Source organism: Nannobrachium achirus (assembly GCF_963921795.1).
Source record: "Nannobrachium achirus genome assembly, chromosome: 5".
NCBI classification, from domain to species: Eukaryota; Metazoa; Chordata; class Actinopteri; order Myctophiformes; family Myctophidae; genus Nannobrachium; species Nannobrachium achirus.
Genome location: NC_137814.1, coordinates 51878101 through 51899541, shown reverse-complemented (window position 1 = coordinate 51899541; position 21441 = coordinate 51878101). Strand labels below are relative to the sequence as shown.

Genomic DNA, 21441 nt, shown 5'->3' with positions numbered 1-21441 from the left:
ATATATGTTATCATCAAACACAATAACAAAGTTATCGGGTTAGCAGCTCTATTTTTTGGTCATTTCGTGTGACACTGCTGTACAATGAAGTAGGTCAATTAGTCGATAAAAAAGTATATAAAGCATATTTGATATCTGCTGCAAAGGGATGTCTCTTACTTACCAAGAAACGGAAGTACTGTACTCAGTACTTATAGAATTATTTTTGAGAAAACACTGTATGTATCTTTGATACAGTTTTGTTATTATACATTTTCCTTTGCTTGTTATTTTCTATTTTGCAACTGCTGCAGGAAGCTCTTTTAACATCTGTAAATTTGTGATGTTACGATAAACTTGAAGTAAAATTCAGGTCCAAAGTGAGTATGAATGCCAGATCCAGTACCTGTTGAAAGTGTCGCTCCAAAGTTGGAACATATCCGGAAGGTTCCTCTCCAGACAAGATGAGTGCAGGAGCACCCCCTGGTGACAGGGAATGATAAGACATTCACTACAATGTGTTTCTGATGGTATGAAATGAAAACATCAAGGCCACCTGGGGAGTCATCAACCACCTTCTAAATAGGAAAAAAAGCTTTAGCCACTCGTCCAAAAATAGAGTCTACTCTAACCCATCTGACATTGCATGTGCTTTTAACAATTATTTTGTCAACATTGGTTAGTTCTATCTGAAAGGATAAGTCCTACTGTATGGCCGGGTCTCCATCTAAGTTCCTTATACATCGCCATCCCTCTATTCAGAGCTTCAAGCCTCCTACTGAGAAGGAAATCATAGACATAATTATGTCTCTGAAAGATACAGCAGCTGGTCATGATGAGGTCAGGTCTAACCTAATCAAAAAAACGTGTCAAGCTATTGTTAAACCTTTGACCCACATCTTCACCAAATCTCTAGAAACTGGAAAAATACCAAATGACCTTAAAATTGCTAAAGTAGTTCCTGTTTACAAATCTGGAGACCATAGTGCATTCAGCAACCGCAATCGCCCTATTTCTGTTCTCCCATGTTTCGCAAAGATTTTGGAGAGGTTGGTTTACAACAAAATGATGGAACATCAATATGGATTGTAACAGAACACCAATATGGATTTAGGAAAAAACATTCTACAGAAATGGCTATACTTCAACTGGTTGACAAAATTCATACTGCATTCAATAATAATAAATATGCTTTGGGAATTATTCTTGGCCTGTCCAAAGCATTTGATAAAGTAAATTATGACACCCTACGCCAAAAGTTGCGACACTATGGATTTGCTGGAATCACTCATACATTTTATATTGTATTACTGTTAAATGGGGTGAGATTTGCCTTACAAAACCAATAAGGTTTTCTAAAATCTCACCTGCACAACCCAAGGCAATATTATTCTGTGTTAACAGATGATGCAATGTCATCTTTAATCTAGTTCTGAATGTCAATTTTAGGACTGTGTTTAGAATTTAAACATTTAGATGAGCAGGGAGGAATTGTATTTTCAATTCTCAATCCTCTCCCAGTGATTGTTTTATAGCCAGGAGCCCCATCTCTGCATCAACATGTACACTGAACACCGGAAACAGACGGCACCGAACGGTAGTAGTTGCGCGCTCTGCTCTGCTGGTGCAAGTAATGAAGGACATCCACTCCACATAGGTTCTGTTCTCGTGTTGACAGGTTGGTTTTACTAACCTGCTCATACATGTCCAGGTCTGCAGAGTCAGGGAGGACCTGTGTGGAGACAGACATGCCCCCAGTCTTCAGGTCCATCTGCTGGGCCTGCTGTCTGTAGTCCAGAGAGCCACAGCCCATACTGACACACACACACACACACACACACACACACACACACACACACACACACACACACACACACACACACGCACACGCACGCGCACACGCACACACAGTGTTACACACCTTTCAAGATTCTCAGAGGGCAGAAGAAACATGCAGTAGCGTCATATTTCACTTTTAATCTACCTACAGCAGTGGTTCTCAAAGTGTAGGTTCCTTTATGGGGGTCTAAATTGACCCATACAAGTCTGTAACTCTAACAGTGGTTCCATTTGTACACACACACACACACACACACACACACACACACACACACACACACACACACACACACACACACACACACACACACACACACACACACACACACACACACACACACACACACACACACACACACACAGCGCCCTCACCTGGTGAGAACCCCACAGAACAGGGGGACATAGAGCCTGAGGTCCTCCGGCAGGGTGTTGAGACTACACATGGCTCTGAAGTACACCATGCCATTGGTAGGCTGCTCACAGTACTGCACTGGGACGCCACCTGGTGGACAACAGGAGAGTGACATTCAGGCCTCCCTATTGTGGGCATGTCATAACAGGTAAACATTTTTGGGGAAATTAGCAGATCTACAAGCTCACAACGCAACAAAACACGACACGTTGTGAGGTTGTAGATCAGCTATTTACAGTGAGGAGATTTGGTGTTGAAAAAAAGGAGGAGAACTATAAGTATAGATCCCTGGTGTGAAGTATATGAACCCCATCATCCATATTTTGGGGGGAACATTACCCAAACATAGCCGATCTAGAAGCTCACAACGCGTGGCAACGTGAGAGGTTGTGAGCTTGTAGATCGGCTATTTTTGGCAAAGAGGTTTGGCGTAGAGGGGAAAAAAGTGGTCCAAGTACTGAGTCAACAGAGGTCCAATTTACAAAGTCTGGAGGGTTTAAATAAATGGTTAAGTGGTTAAAAAAGAACAGAAATGGGGTTGTGATGAGAAGTACTGAACACAGTTTACAGTACTTGTTGGTAGGCAGATATGGAACATTGTAGAACTAGTTTTACTAATTAAGCTATGTCTTGATGATTAGTAGTACTAGACCTTACCCGTTCGAATATATGTGCTGCAAAATAAGTGCAGAGTGTGGGTTTTGGGGAAAGTAACTGTAACTGCATGGTGCGTGCGTGAGAATATGTGGGAGCATCATAATGTAAGGAGCAGCCCATGGAGGAGTGTATATTTATGATGGATACAAATAATTTAACAGCAAAATTAGGTGAATAGAAGTATGAGGATGTATTTGCTCCACATAAGTTTTCTATACCCGTTGGAAGATGAGACACACATCACCCGTTGCATGCGTGACCCATGGAGAGAGAGAGAGAGAGAGAGAGAGAGAGAGAGAGAGAGAGAGAGAGAGAGAGAGAGAGAGAGACTGCAACATTCCTAACTGTGAGAGAGGTGTGTGTGGGCCCGGGGCTACAGATCCCATGGCCTGGAGGAACGGACCGTAACCCTGACAACAGGCTGTAGAGCTGTAGAGTGAAGAATAAATCGCTAGAATTTGGGAAAAATGAAATTCGGGCTCCGTCACCGTGTGTATAATGCTAATGACCAATGCCATGTTAAATTTGAGATCAGTCGCTGAAGCGAGTGAATAGATAATGCATTTTGTGCATTTTGTGACCTACTGACTGACTGACTGACTGACTGACTGACCTCTCTCTCTAATTATATGTTAGATGTGACTAAATAATGGTGCATGCTGATCTCCTATCTCGTAATGTCATTTCCATGAAAAAGGAAGGTATTATGTTCTGTGTATCATCATGGAGGACAAATGGATCGATAATGTGTTCAGACACTAGCACCGATAAGGTGACGGGCTACAAGTAATTATCAATAGAAGCTGGTGGTGACATGAAGCTACAAGCAGACACCGGCTTGAGGAATACTTCAATGGCGACTCTGCGGCAATGTAGCTGGCCACGCTTGGCTGTTTTATAGCTTTTCTCTGGTAGTGTGAAGGCAGCATCGGTAGTCCCATGTCAGTTTAACCTCTAGTTACCTGCACTTCCCATCTCAACCGGCGTGAGGGGTATGGTGGGTTCTATGTCGGACACTTTCAGGGCAGGCAGACAGGAGGCGTCCTGCGTCTTACTCTGAGCTTCCAACAGCTCCAAGCCTACAGGAGACAAAGCAACAGAAACAGACATTATGTTCCTTATTATTTACAATGGAAACAATGTCTTTCAACTAGTGGTGCGCGGGCCGACCCGGTGCCCCCACCCGCCCGCCAACCCGCCCGCATGCGGGTGGGTGGGTCAAGGTTTTCAGACTCAATTGGCGGGCGGCGGGCGGGCGGGTTATCACCACTCTCATGTGCAAAAAATAAATAAGAATAATCACCTGTTCTTATTTGCCTTTTATTCTTAATAAGAGTAGGCCTATAAGAATAAGAATACAACGTTTGAATAGCACGAGGGAGCGAGTTTTAAAATGCGCCAGAGAGGAGCGAGGTTTCTCCTCCGCTCCTTGGTGCGAGGACCGTCCTGCTCCTGTTGGGGACGCGAACCACATTTTGCCAACATTTGACACAACGTGAGGTCGTGAGCACAGCAGAGAGAAGATGCACAAACAATTCAACGCGTGTCGTTGATCAGGATTTCACTTTAGCTCCTTTCGGAACCCCTCACTCCGAGAGGGGCTACGCAGCTCCGAGATGGGCTGCGTAGCAGTGGAGTGAGGGGTTCCGAAAGGAGCTAATTTCACTTATATGTCTCTCATCCACACAAGACAAGTCCGTTTATAAATACTTTGTGTCGGTTAAGTTATATAACCAGCCAGTCAACGGATACGATTTGAAACACAACTTTCGCAAGTGAGAAGGATTTTTTGACTGAATGAACCAACCACGCTCACCTCGAGTCGAGTCGCTCCCTTCTCTCCAATCTGGTGATTAATCAATAACCAACAGGATTTAATATTGTCCGTCTTTTGCTGTCTGTTTAAAGTGCGAGCAGTGTTGCAGCGCTGATTCAATGTTTGGGGGGTCGCTCTTCTAGAGACGTCCCGCGAAGGTCGTTCAACACCTACTATACAGGTCTATTGATATGGATATAGGCTTGTTTCTTTGTTAAAACACCCTGTTGCGAGACCTCAGCTCAGAAAAGGTATGGGTCGTCGCACGGCAACTCTGATGTGCGAGGCGCTGTATAAATATGATTGACATAAAACCTGAAACGCCATTCTCACCCCGACGATGCCCCAGAGAGAATGAATGTCTTTGAATGAATGTCTTTTAGGCTAAACGCCAATTTGAACACCGCGTTTGTTTATTTAGCCCATGACAATATTGTGCTACTGTAAACCTTTCTGTAAAGCGACTTTGGGTACTTAGAAGAGCCGTTTATAAAGATGAGCTATTGTGGAGATGATATACCATCTTTTTTTTAAATGCGGGTTGCGGGGCGGGCGGATTCGTTGATTTGTATATTGTTCTGCGGCGCGGGTGCGGGCGGGTTACGTTCCGTGCGGGCTGTGGGTCGTGCGGGTTATGAAAAAAACATGACCCGCGCAACACTACTTTCAACAGTAAGTGCTTAGTTTCCTAATACATTAAGAGTATTAGGACCTTAACCAATAATACCATAGATTTCATATCAGACCTTTCTCATAGATCTCCTTTCTGTCGCTCTCAGACAGATTCTGGGTCTTTTGCAGCAGCTTCTCCTCCTCTGCTTTGGCCTGTTTCTCCAAATAGGCATCGTCTGGGCTCATAGACAGGGTCAGCCTGTGGGTGTTCTCCTGTGTGGACGAGGGATTGAATTAAGAAAACGTAGAAACTAAATGGAAATCTGTTAAGTAACAAAATAAAATGGATTTCCTGCAGTGAGAACGTAATCTTTTATTTTAGTTTGTTTTGTTTTTTAAGAAAATCAGTGAAACATAATCTCAAGTATTATTATTTTTTATCATCTCTGTCAGAGGAAGGCTAAGGGGGAAATTGTGTTTTCACCCGTCTGTTTTTGAGCAGTTCATCTCGGAAACCGCTGGACTGTTCATGCCAAATTTCTTGTGTTTTTTTATAGCCCAAAATAGGGTTGCCATACTATATTAAAAGTGCCTAATGGGTGGACGATGGACGCCACAAACGTAACGTGTGGACTTAGGCGCACCCGTTTCTCAGATCCGCATCAAACTTGGTACAAACACTATTCAGGGGTCTGCCATGAGAATGTCACATCACGAGCCATGTAGGGATGGGACGATATGAACATTTCATATCACGATTATTGTGACCAAAGAAATCGTGATAATAAAAATATCCCAAACATCCATTATCCTGGGGTAGAACATTTGCCAAAAAATAGCAGATCTACAAGCTCACAACATGTTGCGCTGTGATGCGTTGTGAGCTTGTAGAGCGGCTAGTTTTTGGAAAAGAGATTTGGTAGAGAGTGAAAAAAAAGTCTGTATCAAGTACGTATATTATAAGTACGTTTTACCAATAGAGGGTTTAAGTGGTACCGGATATGCAGCTCGGCAAATAAAAGGTGAATTGATCCCAGTGCCTGAGGGATGACGATTTCACGATAAATTTAATCTCCAGGATGTGATTATCGTGAGTGTTTTTTTTATCACGATAAACGATAATATCGCTTATAGTCCCATCCCTAGAGCCATGTGTGGCCCCCAGTGACCATTGCTCTGATCAGTGCAATATGGGACAGTATGATAACGTTCTCTAAATTGTCCAATAATACTGATCTGTCATTCACCTTGAAGTAGTGTTGGACCTTGTCCTGGAGGAAGCGAGGGTTGTCCTTCAGAGTCTGTCTGAACTGTGACACACTGTGGCTGATCAGTAACAGTTCCACTGGGTCTCCGTCATGGTTCCAACACGATGCTATGTACTGAACACACACACACACACACACACACACACACACACACACACACACACACACACACACACACACACACACACACACACACACACACACACACACAAACACAAACACACATACACATGCACACACAGTAAACAGAGCAGGCATGACATTGCGAAAAAAAAAATATATAAATTATACAATCCACAGTTAATTCATTAATTCCACTCATGTAACTATTTCGGCGTTGAGAAATACACATTCCTTTATATATTGTACATTTCTTTGAGCACGTTATCACGGTGTGTCTGGGTTTTTGTTTGTACATTTCACCATTAGAACTCATTGTGACTTTGCTCATATTGACATTAAATGGTTTCAAACAAAACAACCTGAGATTACTGACTAGCTGCTGAATGCCACGACCCACTGCTGAACTGTGTCCTTTGGTGGTTGGAGATACGGTAGGAGAATGCTTTCTATAGCAGGCTGACAGAAAAATAAACAGGTTTAGAGATGCCTCTCAGCCCGGACAATCTATGGAAATGTTCAAATCCCTGATTTTGTTTTATGTACACGGTTTTGTTTCTTTTGGCAGACAGAAACATAAGAAGCGGGAGAAGGAAAAGGATAATTCAAGGATGTAGCAACATAATACTGTATACCGAGCATTCGCGATGTGTTTGTGGTGGAGGTCAGACTGTAAATATGTGGGAGAGAGACAGTCAAGGCTGTGCTTGTGGTCGTATAAACAATGTGACATTTACAATACCACTTAATCTGTTATTTTCTTCCCTGTGTTGTTGTTTTATTTCTTTACTAAGACCCTTGAGGTTTTCAGAGCACTGAGGAACCACATGTTCTATTGTTGTCTGCCTCAGTGAAAATACACATTTAGCATTTTCTTGTCCCTTGTTCCTTCACATGTGTGATATGCAGCGCTTGGTCTTAAGCACAGCGAAGTCAAGGTTGACTGACATACTCTAACATAACAACAGGCAATTTTATGGATTAGCTTTTCATCTTGATTGGAGAGAGGATATTTATACATAAAAATAACATTGGCCGGGTTTCCAAACGCGATTTGAGCCCTTCGTAGCTCACGCATGCTTGTAGAGACCGAGCCCTGACCGTTATGTTCCTGGGTTTACATGGGTTCGGTCGGGCAGCGCGACTTATTTAGCCCCCTACAACTACACCAACATTCGGATTTCACAAACAAAGTGCTTAATAAAGTCTCACACCCGTCTAAATACGGTACGGCATTCTATAATTACCTGTATCCTCTGTGTTCTTTAATAAGAAGCCTTTTTATCCGATCGTTTTCTGTTTTCCCATGTATTTCCGGACCCATTTTTGCAAGGCCACGCCCCGTTCTCAGTGTCCATGTATGGGGGTTGGTGCGCATAGGGAACACCAGGAAATACAATGAAACACAGCAAACGATCGGATAAAAAAGGCTTCCTACTAAAGAACACAGGATACGGGTAATTATAGAATGCCGTACCGTATTTAGACAAGTGTGAGACTTTATTAAGCACTTTGTTTGTGAAATCTGAATGATGGTGTAGTTGTAGGGGGCTAAATAAGTCGCTCTGCCCGAACCCATGTAAACCCGGGAACATGACGGCCAGGGCTCGGTCTCTACGACCATGCGTGAGCTACGAAGGGCTAAAATCGTCTGTACAGTACTTACTGAGGCCAGAGTCAGGCCAAAGCTTGTAGACTGGTGCTTCATTTGGATCTCTATCTTATGGAGAAGAGCCTCGATCCTCTCCTCTTCGAAGCCATTCCTGTGTTAAATCATCATAATTAAACGCAATGAGATTCCACTGCATGTGGTATGTATTCATAAAACTACACTCACTGTGTGTGGCCTTTTGCTTCGCTGAGTTTTATTATATGATATATATCATATCATATAATATGGTCATATAGCAGGGGTCTTCAACGTTTTCAGGCCGGGGACCCCCAAACTGATGGGGAGATGGAGCAGGGACCCCCTACCACCTCGTAGGGTGGGGGGGGTTTAAAGATGTACAAGTTACAGCGAGCAGGGTGGGCCGTACCACTACCATTTCTAAACTACTTATTAACTGAGAACCAATGTCAATAATATCAACAATCTGTCAATTGCATAGTAATCATGTATTCAAGCTATTCAAAATGGATAGAATCATGATTTTTTTTTTTTTTTTTTTTTTAAGCAATAATTTCGCGGACCCCCTGCAGTACCTCCGCGGACCCCCTAGGGGTCGCGGACCCCCTGTTGAAGACCCCTGTCATATAGTATAGTCGAGATATAGTATCATAATCATTAGATACAATTTATATCTACTAAGTATGATACTGTATGCAGGGGCGTCAGTCCCACAAGGGAAAAGTGGGACTGAGTTACTAGGGCCCAAGGTGTAGGGGCCTTAATTATTTTATAACCGAGTGCCGCACTGCGAACTTGTACTAGATCTGCTATTTTTGAAAAGCTGTGAAAATGGGTGCAAATCTTTGAATATATGTATTTTTTAAGTTTAAGTTTGTAACTCAAATTTTGCTTCTGGGGGGTCCCTGGAACTAAATGGTTTGAGATGGGGGTCCGTGGCCAAATACATTTCATTTTGGGGGTCCTTCACGTAAAAAGAATTGAGAATCACTAACATATGTAGAAACAATAGGTTTTTCAAAAAATCTTAGAAGGATTTGAAATATTAAAAGGCTTGTATATCTGTTATTTTTCAATAGTTAAAGCACAAAATAACGCGTAATAATGTGTTCCCAGTCTAAATGGGTTAAACCCCCTCCCCCTATGAAGAACATCCATGGGGGGCCCGCATTGAATCCTTGTACCCAGCAGGGCCCAGATTTTGGTGCGACACCCCTAACTGTACGTACTGGATGATGTCTTCGATGGTTTGGCTGATGATGTGTTTGACTCTCTCGATGTCCTCTTCAGCCATTCCCTGCAGTCCAATGCTGAACGATGCCTCTTTGGTGCTGCCATCATACCTGGACAACACAAGATTTACATGGAGTCAAACAGGTTCCAGGGTTCCCACACATCTTTACCAATTAATTTCCAAAACCTTTCCAAAACTTTTCCAGAATATTTAATCCGATTTCCAGGACTATATATTTAATAATTCAGCTCAAAAACGAGTCGCTTACTCCTATGCGCAATGTCCAAAGACAGTGGTTCCCAAACTTTTCAGGCCGTGACCCCCGAAATAATCATATTTGAAGAGAGTTGAGGAATTGTATAACACGGTTTTATTGTGAAAATAGCCGATCTACATGCTCACAACGCCTCGAGGCGTTGTGAGCATGTAGATCTGCTATTTTCACAATTTCTGCCTCTATATATTTGACAATTTGGCCAGTGTTTAATTTGTCATTTCAGAGGTATTAACAAAATCAATAACCAAAGACAATTCATAGGTATTTCTTCCAGGACCTTCCAGGACCCTTGATCAATTCCCAAACTTTTCCAGTACTGGAAAACACCATTGAATTGTTAATCGCAATAATTTGAGTGACAATGAATCGTCATGTAAAATGTCATAATGGTGACAGCCCTAGCTTCTTGTGGTGCTGGTGTACAGTGGACAGACATACCCCACAACAGAGGAGAAGTCTGTTCCCAGCTTGGGCTCAATGAGGGCCTTGTAGAAGGGAGAGTTGGGTCCAGAGATCATCAGAGATGACAACAGGCTGAGCGTGAAGCCTTCAAATGTATCTGTGATGCTGGACAGAGAGAACACAACAGATAGAATCAGTCATTTATCCTGAGACAAAACATCCCCATTTCTAATGTTTGCTACAATGAAGCCAATGGGGATGACCATGTTTGTTCTATTGGAGTCAATTCCAGAAACAACATGAACAGACACTGTGAAAGGAGCATTATTGATAATCTCTAATCAACAAAGATAGAGGATTATGTACAAATAGTAATAGTAAATAGTAAAATTTTGTTTATTGCTCATTCATATAGCACTAAAAAATCAAACCTCGGTTCGAAGTGAAGCGGTGAATTTTTATTCTATGTGTTCTAGAGCTATGAAATCTGTGTTCTAGATCTATACATTCTGTGTTCTAGGTCTATACTTTCTATGTGTTTTAGTTCTCTATTTTTATGAATTCTTAATGAATGAATGATTTTGTCTGGAGGGCCAAATTGTCATGTGAAGCTTGACCAATCCTCAATACTGCATGCACGGGACATGACACGGACACGGGACTCCTTGGAAGCCTATGGGACAGACTGTACGGGACAGACAAAGCCACTCCTTGGAAGCGGCTTTCACCGCTTCAAAAAGGTGGTGTCACGCAATAATACCGTATATGTGCCACATATATATATGCCATATATATATGCCACAATGGGTGAAATTCCTATACCGTCAACCGTGACAGCCCTAACTGGTAGGACTTACTCTCCCAGCAGATAGCTCATACACAGTGTGTTCTGCTTGGCAGGGTCTGGAGCCATGGCATCAGGGCTGCATGTAACATGGTCCTCCCTCTGGGGGAAAAACAAACACATACTGTATACACCATACTGTATAGCAGGGTTCCCCAATGGGCGGCCCGCGGGCCATTTGCGGCCCGCGGGGGGCTACTGTCTGGCCCCCATCAACCCCAGTAATAATGGTGGTATAAGAGCAGCAACAACACTAGTATATCGTCGTTGTCAGGTGGAAAACCCGTATCTCAAAATGTGTACGTTCTTTCGCAAGCTAAAGCTATGCTTCATCAAACAAGGCCGTCGCACAAAAGTAGTGAAAACAGCAGATCTACAAGCACACAACGCCTCGCGGTGCGAGGCGCTGTGTGCTTGTAGATCGGCTGTTTTCACTAGTTTAAGTCATTTTTAAAATGATAAATGCAAAACGAACGGTTTTGGACATAGAAGATTTTCACCCGACAACGACGATATCTGAACTGCCACTGGAGTAGTAGGAACGCCACCGTCGCCCCCTGCAATGCTGTGGCCCTTTGCTTGGTACCCTAGACATAATTCTTGGGGAAAACTAATTGGGGAACCCTGCTGTATAGTAACACACAGTTTGACCATTTGAATGTTTAAAGACCCTGTAAAGGACATTCAGTGATTTCTTTCTGATCATAATTACATCTAAAGATGCTTCTCCTTCATTCAAGTTTGGTGAATGTAGCTTTGGCCAGGAAGAGTTGATGTCTTCAGGCGGTACCCATCGATCATCAGGTGTTTCGACCCTGACAGCTACACGCTACGATGGCGGGTCAGCAGTGGTGGCCAAGTCACTGTCCATCTCCTCCTCCTGGCCAAGGCTAAACTCCTCTCTCCTGCTCTATAAGCAACAAGAGGCTCCTCCGGGGAGGCAATGGGTGGCTCCCTTTTGAGGTCTTGAAGTGAAACAGGTGCGTAGAGATCTCCAGTATTGTGGGGTTATTCCTGCCTGGAGCTCTCCTTCGTCTTCGTCTCACCCACCAGCTGCTACACCAGCTGCTATTTTACCATTTACAGCATGTGCGCTGCTGAAGTATTTTGGCCTTCTGTGTTCCTGCGGGGCTTTTCGCAGTGACACTTCACTTCCAATGCCTCCCCCGTTAATGTTGTTTGGGTGAGCCATCTCGTTATCTGTGATTAACTCATTTGCTGCCCCCTCACGAGTTTCCAGAGTTATTCCCATACTCTGACGCCGTCACGCCCGAGTTTCCTATGATTTACATGGAAGTCTATGGAGACTTGTGGCATCCTGGCACTTTGGCAGCTATTTTTAAAATGCAGCGAATGAGTTAATTCCTGACCGTTATGTCTGTATTGTTGAGTCTCACATATCCCCCCCTCTCTAAACTTGGTATCAAATAAATTCAATAATTAGACTGTTGTCTTACAGGGCTGGTCCAGTGCGGCTGGGAGGGGACCTGTGTGTTGGGCTCCGTGCGTTCAAACCTGGACAAAGCCTCCTCGTCGATCTGTTTGAGATGCTGCTCCAATGGCAGGTCTCCATAGGTGAAGAACCTGGGGAGAGAGGTGGGGAACGGTAAGAAGATGATGCCAAAATACATAGGGTACACTTACTAACGTTCTCATATTGCCGACCCGTTTCGGTGAGCGGAAAATAGAGGCTTCGCGGATATGTTTCATGTTTCGTTTTAGCGCTCCTTCAGCAGCCTTTGCTATAGATTTCGTCTCCTTTGCTGCGATAGTTCCGTATTCTTTCACTTTCTCCACAGCGTTTGGTGCCCCTCAAAGCATGGTGCCCTGTGCCTCAGCACATAAATCATGTGCATTAATCTGTCTCTGGCTGACACATGTCTTTGTGTGTGTGTGTGTGTGTGTGTGTGTGTGTGTGTGTGTGTGTGTGTGTGTGTGTGTGTGTGTGTGTGTGTGTGTGTCTGTGTGTGTGTGTGTGTGTGTGTGTGTGTGTGTGTGTGTGTGTGTGTGTGTGTGTGTGTACGTGTGCTCCTGAAGCTAGTATTTCGAAGGTGTGACTGTGTGCGTACCGGGCATTGCTGGGGTGATAGTGCGTGGCGTGGAAGTGCTTCAGTTGTTGCCAGGAGAGGTCAGGGATGTCCAGTGGCTCTCCTCCTGACACCACAGAGTAAGTGTGGTCTGGGAACAGCTTGTTCTGCAGGTGCTGGGCGTACACGCGCTCGTTGTCGGACTGGGGAAACCAAAACATCGGAGAGTACAGTTACATTTAGATCAGGTCTGAATATGCAGTACTGGAAGTCTATCATCGCTGCACAATATGTGAGGATGTGTTTCTGTTCTCCCTGTCCCTGTTACTGTAAGTACTTACTGTATGCTTCAACTCTACATAACATTAAACAAGTACTTTGCTGATTAGAAACATCAGAATCGGTTTACTTGTAATTTGGAGTATTACATAGCACGGGAACGAAGTGCTACTGTATGTGCCTCTAGAGCGATGTGTAGACTATGTCACTCAGGCACATTTCTCTGTTTTTCCACTGCTCACTCTGAAGAGACTTTTAAAAACATGGTTCACATAATACTCCAAAAGACAAGTAAGTCTCCCCTTATTCTTTGTAAACTGTTGCTATTGCGGTCTATTCTATTACATCTCTTAATTGCTCCCTAAATTAATTACAACCTTTGCATAACTCATGCTTCACAAATAACATGTATTACGTACAATTTTATCAGAGAACTGCGTGCACACACAGTCAATTTGCACAACACCAACACACAAATGGGATCATGGTCCACATGCATTTATCTAAGGCTGATATAGTGAGGAGACTTTGTTGCAGATACGATGAACTTACAAAAGCCCCCTTCATTTCGTTGAACACCACTCCTTTAAACACTAGAGGGGAGTTGAGGTCTGTAGGGTCCTCGTTCTCCAGCCTCCAGCCCTCCTGCCTGGAAGGTGAATACACAATACACATCATTATGGCTCTAACAGACCTGGATTAAACACAATTGGCAAATGCTTGGTTTGCTTGGAGAGCCAGAGATGGGTGGGGTGGGGTTTACCTCATAAAACAGTACAATGCCCAGAATGTTTAGACCAGGGGTTCCCAAACTTCTTCGTCTCAGGGCACCCCATGAATATTTTTTTAATCCGAGGCACCCCATAATAATTTTCACTCCCAGGCAGCACCTTATATTTATAGCATATCGTTGTTTTCGGGTGGAAACCTTGTATGTCCAAAAATATTCGTTTTGTATTTATCATCTATAAAATTTACTAAACTAGTGAAAACAGCCGATCTACAAGCACACAACGCCTCGCGATGCGAGGCGTTGTGTGCTTGTAGATCGGCTGTTTTCACTCGTTTTTTGCGACAGTCTTGTATGATGAAGCAGGGCTTTGATTTACCAAAAGACGTACACATTTGAAACTTGGAGATACAAGGTTTCTGCCTGACAGTAACAATATTATATTACGTTGTGAGGAAAACGTTGAGATAATAGCCATTTTGTTTACAACTGACTGAAAAGTTTAAAATGATACTAAATATTTTTTCAAGTGTCCAAATAAATTCCAAATATTATCAAATTATCCCGTGGCACCCCTGGACTGCCGCCGCGGCACCCCAGGGTGCCCCGTCACCCACTTTGAAAACCCCTGGTTTAGACAATCAGAGGAGAGCATTTAGAAAATCAATCAATTTAACATACTTCTCTGTGACTAACTTGCCTCACTGTCTGAGTTGTTCTGATGCGGTAGTACCCACACACCTAGTACGCAAAACAAGTTAACACAAACATCATTTAGATCTGCCATATTAGCTACAACATACTGACCAAAAGTCTTGCTCTCGTAGACAAGGAAAAAACACGGCGTCCAGGTAGACCGACAGAAGATTCTGAAAGTCCTTCGCATTTTGGGTGGAGAATGGATACATGGTGTAGTCACTGGCTATGAATAAATAATTAAAATGATAGATGTGGATTAACACACACACTCTGAACGATGAATCACACTACAGTATAAGTTAACATGACATACAGTAAATGTACATAAAGCAGCAACAAACCAATAATAAAAGATAGTCCAACTAACGAAATATACAAACATGGATTCACAATAGGGGCTGTTAAGTATGACATCATTTTGTAGGCAGAGGAGAATTTCTGCCCCCAGTTTCCGTGAATCTTTTTACTATTTTTACTATTTACACATTTTTCTTCTCTTTGTTGTTGAAAGGAAAGTGTTAGAATTATACTTTAGTCGTTATTTTTGTCTCGGATCTGTTGAAATAGCGAGGGACAGAAAATGCTCTGGGGGCAGAGTTCTCCTCTGCCTACAAAATGATGTCACGGCTTAAAAGCCCCTATACAATCAGAAAGATGACAACCTAAACAACTTCCAACGTAAACAAGACCGTAAAAGGCCTTATTTGGATGTTCCTGTTGGGCAGGATGTCTAACTGTACCTGTGCTGTGCTGCATCTCAAATGTGACTACTGTACTTGTGCTGTTAATCATTGTGACTAAAATATTCAATATTCAAACACATTAGACAGCAGACTAATCCCATACCATAACACTGATATAGCAGTCTAGCAGATGATGACTGTAAAGCATCATATGGTATAATAAGTATCTATCAAAGTATTATAGTGTGCAAATCTGTGCACAACTGCATACAGTCATGACATGTCACATTGTATAATGGGAAAAAAAGGTCTAATCTTGAGACACTAATTCAGGCTGTGTGAAATTAATTGACTACCTGTCACATTGTGCAACAAGACAATGACCAAAGTCTGTCAATTCTATGCCTGGATATTTTAACCTCCAGAAGAGAAGAAAAAAGGAACGGAAGATTTCTGACTTGACATAAGAGACATCTGTTGGCAATTTTCCAATGGGAGCTGATAACATCGACATGCCATTAGTCACGAAACTGTCTGCTGCAAATAGACTAGTAGACAGTGATTGACTCCCTAAAAGGAGGAGAGACACGCACATCCACACCCGAAGTTGGGCAGGTGCTGAGTGAAAAAAAAGAAGAAAAAAAAAATACATAACATGAAAACCAAAAGAAAGGGCTTGCACACTGTGGGCTCCAGTAGCAGAATTCTTTATTTCTGCAAGCACTCGGGTGCAATAAAGAATTCCGCAACTGGAGCCCACAGTGTGGGAGCGTTCTCTTTTGGTTTTCAGTGATTGACGCCTTGTCATACCACTAATGCTATGTGAGACGGGGATAGTGGTCACATACTGCTATTTCTACTTGTTGATACTTTGTTCAAACGCTTTTTGGAACTTCATGCTGATGTGTATGTTTTTAAAACTAAAGTTTAGTTTTTTCTTATTTAGAAGACAGCTGTTTTAATGGCCTAATGTTGACAGGTGGTGTCATAGCACCAGCCACACTCCACGATCTGTCTGACACTGGCAGCTATCTGTCGTAGCTTACGACGGCATGGATCGGCTCGTAGTCACATTGAATGACTCCAGACTCTAATGAACGCTTCTGTCACAATGTGGAAATTCAGTGACTGGGACTACATTAATACTTCCGATGCCAATTACGTCCAGGAACGTGATAGGGATTACCGCCGTGCAACGCCACCTGGACGCCCGTCCAGGGACGTGTTAGATGGTTACCATGGTAACGGGGTAAACAGGCGCTGCAGAGGCCGGTGGGGAGCGGGAAAAAAAACCGTCATATCCCATGATGCAGCTCGGCCACCATCATCAGGAAGCGTGTAATCTCCATAGGTTCCTATTCATTGCTGCTGCAAAGAAACGGCTTTATCTCGGAATCTACTTCCAAAAACGCTTTGATCGCCGAGAAACCCTTTTTTTCACGGCGACACTGGACCTAGAATTTCTCATTTCCGTGTGAAAGTAAACACCCCGGTCTACATCCGGATTTAGTGAATTTCCACTACCTGGACACAATCGTGGCTTCCAGGGCTCTTCAAAATAAAGCGCAGTGAACACAGAGAGGATACTCTGTATCCAAATAATTACAAAAAATAATGGCATCCCAAGTGTTAAGACAGTCGATATTGTGCAGAGACTGTGGTAAATGGTGTGGTGGTCTCTCTCAATAAGCCCACACATTGAGGCACATTCCATAACGTAGTAAACGTACCTGTGAAGGCGTTCATGAACGTGGAGAGGGACCTGTTGAGCATCTTGAAGAAGGGGTCTCGGCAGGGGTACTTCTCCGAGCCACACAGCACGGTGTGTTCCAGAATGTGTGGGACCCCCGTGCTGTCCATGGGGGTGGTCCGGAGCTGAACACTGGAGCAGTTACAGAACAGTTAACCTGGGGGAACTCATGCATCTCTAAAATATATTCTCGCTTTCAGGCCTAAACCTCCTATCTCATTATTCTAACTCAGGGGTCTTCAATGTTTTCAGGCCAAGGACACCTTGGTTGAGAGAGAGATGAAGCAGGGACCCCCCACAACCTTCTCATAGATTCCATATAGTTTCATTGCTTAACAGCACGATCATCAGTGTATATTGGATTCATGTCAATTTGTGTTTTCAGATATTTAACCACTTGAACCGTCAATACTTAATAAACTTGACCTTTCACTCTGTACTTGTCTGCTCTTTTTCCCCTCTACATCAAACCTCTTTGCCGAAAATAGCCCATCTACAAACTCACAACGCCTTGCAGCGCGAGGCGTTGTGAGCTTGTAGATCTGCGTTTTTTGGCTAAAGTTCTCAGAATAGGGACGCTAGGGTTCAAATGGTTAATACTAAAAAAGGAGAAAAAAGGTTTCTATCACACAAAGATTTGGAAGACCCCCTGTAGTAACTCTGAGGACGCCCTAGGGGTGCTGGACCCCCTGTTGAAGACCCTTGTTCTAACTTGTTGTGTTGCTACTTTTGCAAAATCTTTTATTTGAATTCTGAAAAGCAACCGTTTTGGACATGTTTCCACCCGACAGAGACGATATGCAACAGTGATGGACAGTATTTGAGATGCATGAGTGTCGCATTATGTTATCAAATAGTTTTAGGCCAACCTGAACAGATTGTTGGAGTCATCCCTTGCAGCGTGTAGGTACTGGGCTCCTGTTTTGTCATGGGTCAGTTTTACCGCGGTGAGGAACAGGTCAGGGACGGCTACAACCTGGGCAAATGAACAACAAATCTTTACTAAATAAAATCTGCTAGTGATGGTAAAGTAATTTAAGGTAAGGTAACATGCGTTCAAATATTTATTTTCTAAGTTGGTGGAGCGTCGTCAGTCTGCAGTGTGCTGGAGAAAGTTTAACCACAATTCAAACATTTCCAAAACAACAGATAAATCAGCTATACTATACTTGAAACACTATACTACACTATACTATATTTGAAACACTCCTGAAATGAGTCCAAAACATTTGAACAGTTTGCTTGTGCTTATAATAGGGACGCCGTGTTAGAAGTGGTTGAGTTGAGGTTGATATTGGCTGTACCTCTCGGACGGTGAAGCCATGGATCTGCTGTCCTGCCTGGTACTGCAACGCTCTCTCTCTGGCTGAGGTGCTCTGTAACCTCCATGAACGTTGTCCCCTGAAACTAGAAGAGACACAGCTTAGTATTAGCACAGATATTACATTACATTCATTTTATCGTTATTATTACAGATGCTGACACTAAGGTCTCAGAGGCATGTTCTACTTGCCCAAAGGTCATGCCTACTTGCCTGATAAGTAAATCGTCCATTGTATATGATTAGGTAAAATCTGAATTACTGTTCAATTTATTTATTTATTTACTTTACTTTCTGGGTCTGTGCGATGAAAATCATGCCTCATTTTTTATGCCAAATACCTACATAGCTATGACTGACTATGGGTTCACACTTCACTCCTGTTATTTTATATTTTAACAACAGTGAAACCATCACACTTGACCAGAAGACAGAGCGCTCTGGCCACGTTCGGGTGTTTATAGACAGAAGACAGTTGTGTCCTCTCGGTCGGGCAACCAGAAAGCAAACTCTGCCTGCCCGAAATGTTGGGCAACCCGTAGTGTCAACGCCTGTATTATTATGATTATGATTATTATTATTATTGTTATTTTTTATTAACTACAACATTCTCTGCATGTGATGGAGCAAGGGTCATAGGACTGAACTGAATGTGTAAACTTCCTTTGGTGAGCAGTGAGCACATACAGCTACAGTGCTTGGTGATGGTATGAGGAAATTAATCACACCTGTTAATTGAGTGCCCCGCCCCCATACGCTCCTATGTGCTCGCTGGAGGAAGTGGAGAGAGGAATGTTGTCCATGAGAAGCTCTGGGATATGATTTACAAAACACGTTTTCTGCTGCCACAACTTTCAAATGGATATGCAACTACAGTAGATGACAAAGGCTGAACCCAACTAACAGCAGTTTACTATTGGGTGAGTACACACTACACAGTACACACAGGGCGTGGGAACCTTTTAATGTTGCAGTTCACGTGCTCTAAAACCTACATATCCGCACGCGTAGCCATGTACATTGTCGGAGTAGAGACGTCGGACTTTCATAATGGAATTACGAATAGTCCCAATAATACATGAAAAATGTGTAATATGAATTGAATACTCTATGAATTGAGTAGAAGGACCCCAGTGTAAACAAGCCATGTTGTGCTTTCTTCGGTTTAAATCGACCTTGTGGGGGCAGACCTCCATTCAGAAACACCCCCACTTAGAAGAATCCCCATTCATAAATACCCCCACTGTATACGTATGTCCGACTGTATGGTAATGTCACAGTTTACGGTGGCGTTGCATCATACATTATTTTGACTAAAGTGTAAAATATATTCAATATTTTTAAAAGTGACAATAATCATATGATTTAACGGGTAACCACCTAGACTACTGTATGAGGTTGTTCATAAAATAGTTTAGAATCACCTCAGACATCCAAGTTTCTGGAGCACCGTTCTCGTCTGCCGAAACATCGCTTCTTAATGTTGTCTCTCAAATATTATAAGTTTATATAACAGTTTCCTCATAGGTGGTGAACACTCATAATAATCATACAATATCAGTTATTTTCACTAAATCTAAACGTTTTAAAGAGCATCCTCTAGTAGAGTCCATGCCCTCTCTCTCATGCCTGCTGGAGCTAACACATTGGGGTCGGTGGTGCGCGTGTAAACGGAAGGAGCAACTGCGCGGAGCGCTGATCTTTAAACTACTAATCGTCCCACTGAGCCGTGCGTCATTCCCATCCACATGGCTTTGAGATCGACGAACACAACAGCCTCGTTGAGCGATTCTAGACGTCCGTGATTGTCACCTCGACCGACCAATATCCTCGTGTCTGATTGGTCGAGCCGGGGAAGAACTGCCGACGTGATTGGGTAATCTTTTTTGTTTAGGAAGTTACCAAATCATCATGACGCATGGTTGCTCAGATAGTTTTCTTTGAAGGACACAAGTGTTTTCTTAATGTATTCACCCAACCAGCATTGTAGTATTACATTTGAACTTATATTTTATTAATTTACATTCTACATTGATTAGTTTTTTTCCCTTCTCCCTGGAGTGACAGAGTCAACGTTTATGTTGTATATTATGCCTACTAAAGATAGGTCTCTGGTTGTATTTGTTTTATCCAGCAGAGGTCGCTGGAATACAGATATTGTCATATGGGTTTAGTTTAGTGTACTGTACATTAGGTTCAAAGTGATGGGTTGGTTGATTGATTGATTGATTGATTGATTGATTGGTTGGTTGATGAATTTATTAGAAGTTACGTAGGAAAAGGTACAGTTTCAAGAGAGTACAGTTCACTGGTACAAGGTCAACTAAAAGGATACGCCCAAGAAAGAACACAGTACTATGCGGTAGACATCATCAGAACACACTGTACATTGAGTTCAAACTAAAGTGATGGTGTTATCTTGTGCCCAATTTTCTCATAATCGTGTCATTTGTCAGTAACTCTTTATGATTATGTAAAATACACATCTGCTACTGAATGTTTGGCAACAGAGCAATGTTTTGTTTGGCTTTAAAAGGGGTTTATGCAAAATATGAACACGTACCTGACCTTCCAAAATACAGATTTCTGTCCCTTTTACAAGACATAGGCCTACTCATTTGCAGAAGTCATAACGCTATCAGAATGTTGGTGCCATGGCATTTGTAATTTCATTGTTCCTACATCCCATTAGTCCGAATCTGGTGAATGTTAACCTGGTGAAAATACTATGCCTAAACCTACACCTAACCGTAAAACTATGCCTAAACCTAACCCTTACAAAATTACGACTAATGAGATGTAGGACTAATGATATGTAGGACTTATGGGCAGTCCCCGGAATGTGTATAAAATATACATTTT

General features: G+C 42.7%; 1 protein-coding gene across 2 annotated transcripts in view; it reads right to left on the bottom strand.

Annotated features, from left to right (window-relative positions):
* pitrm1 (pitrilysin metallopeptidase 1) overlaps positions 1-20187 on the bottom strand; it is a 29246-nt gene extending 9059 nt beyond the window's left edge. The window contains exons 1-18 of one of the 2 annotated variants that reach the window (XM_080725182.1): positions 20004-20187; positions 18563-18665; positions 18128-18234; positions 17239-17390; positions 14934-15048; positions 13949-14045; positions 13160-13320; positions 12548-12674; positions 11104-11192; positions 10283-10411; positions 9563-9676; positions 8370-8466; positions 6563-6697; positions 5450-5588; positions 3850-3966; positions 2191-2320; positions 1673-1793; positions 386-462 (exon numbers count right to left, since the gene is read on the bottom strand). In XM_080725182.1, the coding sequence (XP_080581308.1) occupies positions 386-462; positions 1673-1793; positions 2191-2320; positions 3850-3966; positions 5450-5588; positions 6563-6697; positions 8370-8466; positions 9563-9676; positions 10283-10411; positions 11104-11192; positions 12548-12674; positions 13160-13320; positions 13949-14045; positions 14934-15048; positions 17239-17390; positions 18128-18234; positions 18563-18665; positions 20004-20050 (2057 nt within the window). In that variant the 5' untranslated portion in view covers positions 20051-20187. The remainder of the gene's footprint in view (positions 1-385; positions 463-1672; positions 1794-2190; positions 2321-3849; positions 3967-5449; positions 5589-6562; positions 6698-8369; positions 8467-9562; positions 9677-10282; positions 10412-11103; positions 11193-12547; positions 12675-13159; positions 13321-13948; positions 14046-14933; positions 15049-17238; positions 17391-18127; positions 18235-18562; positions 18666-20003) is intronic. The other variant, XM_080725183.1, reaches the window with a different exon arrangement.
* Between the last annotated feature and the right edge of the window lie 1254 nt (positions 20188-21441).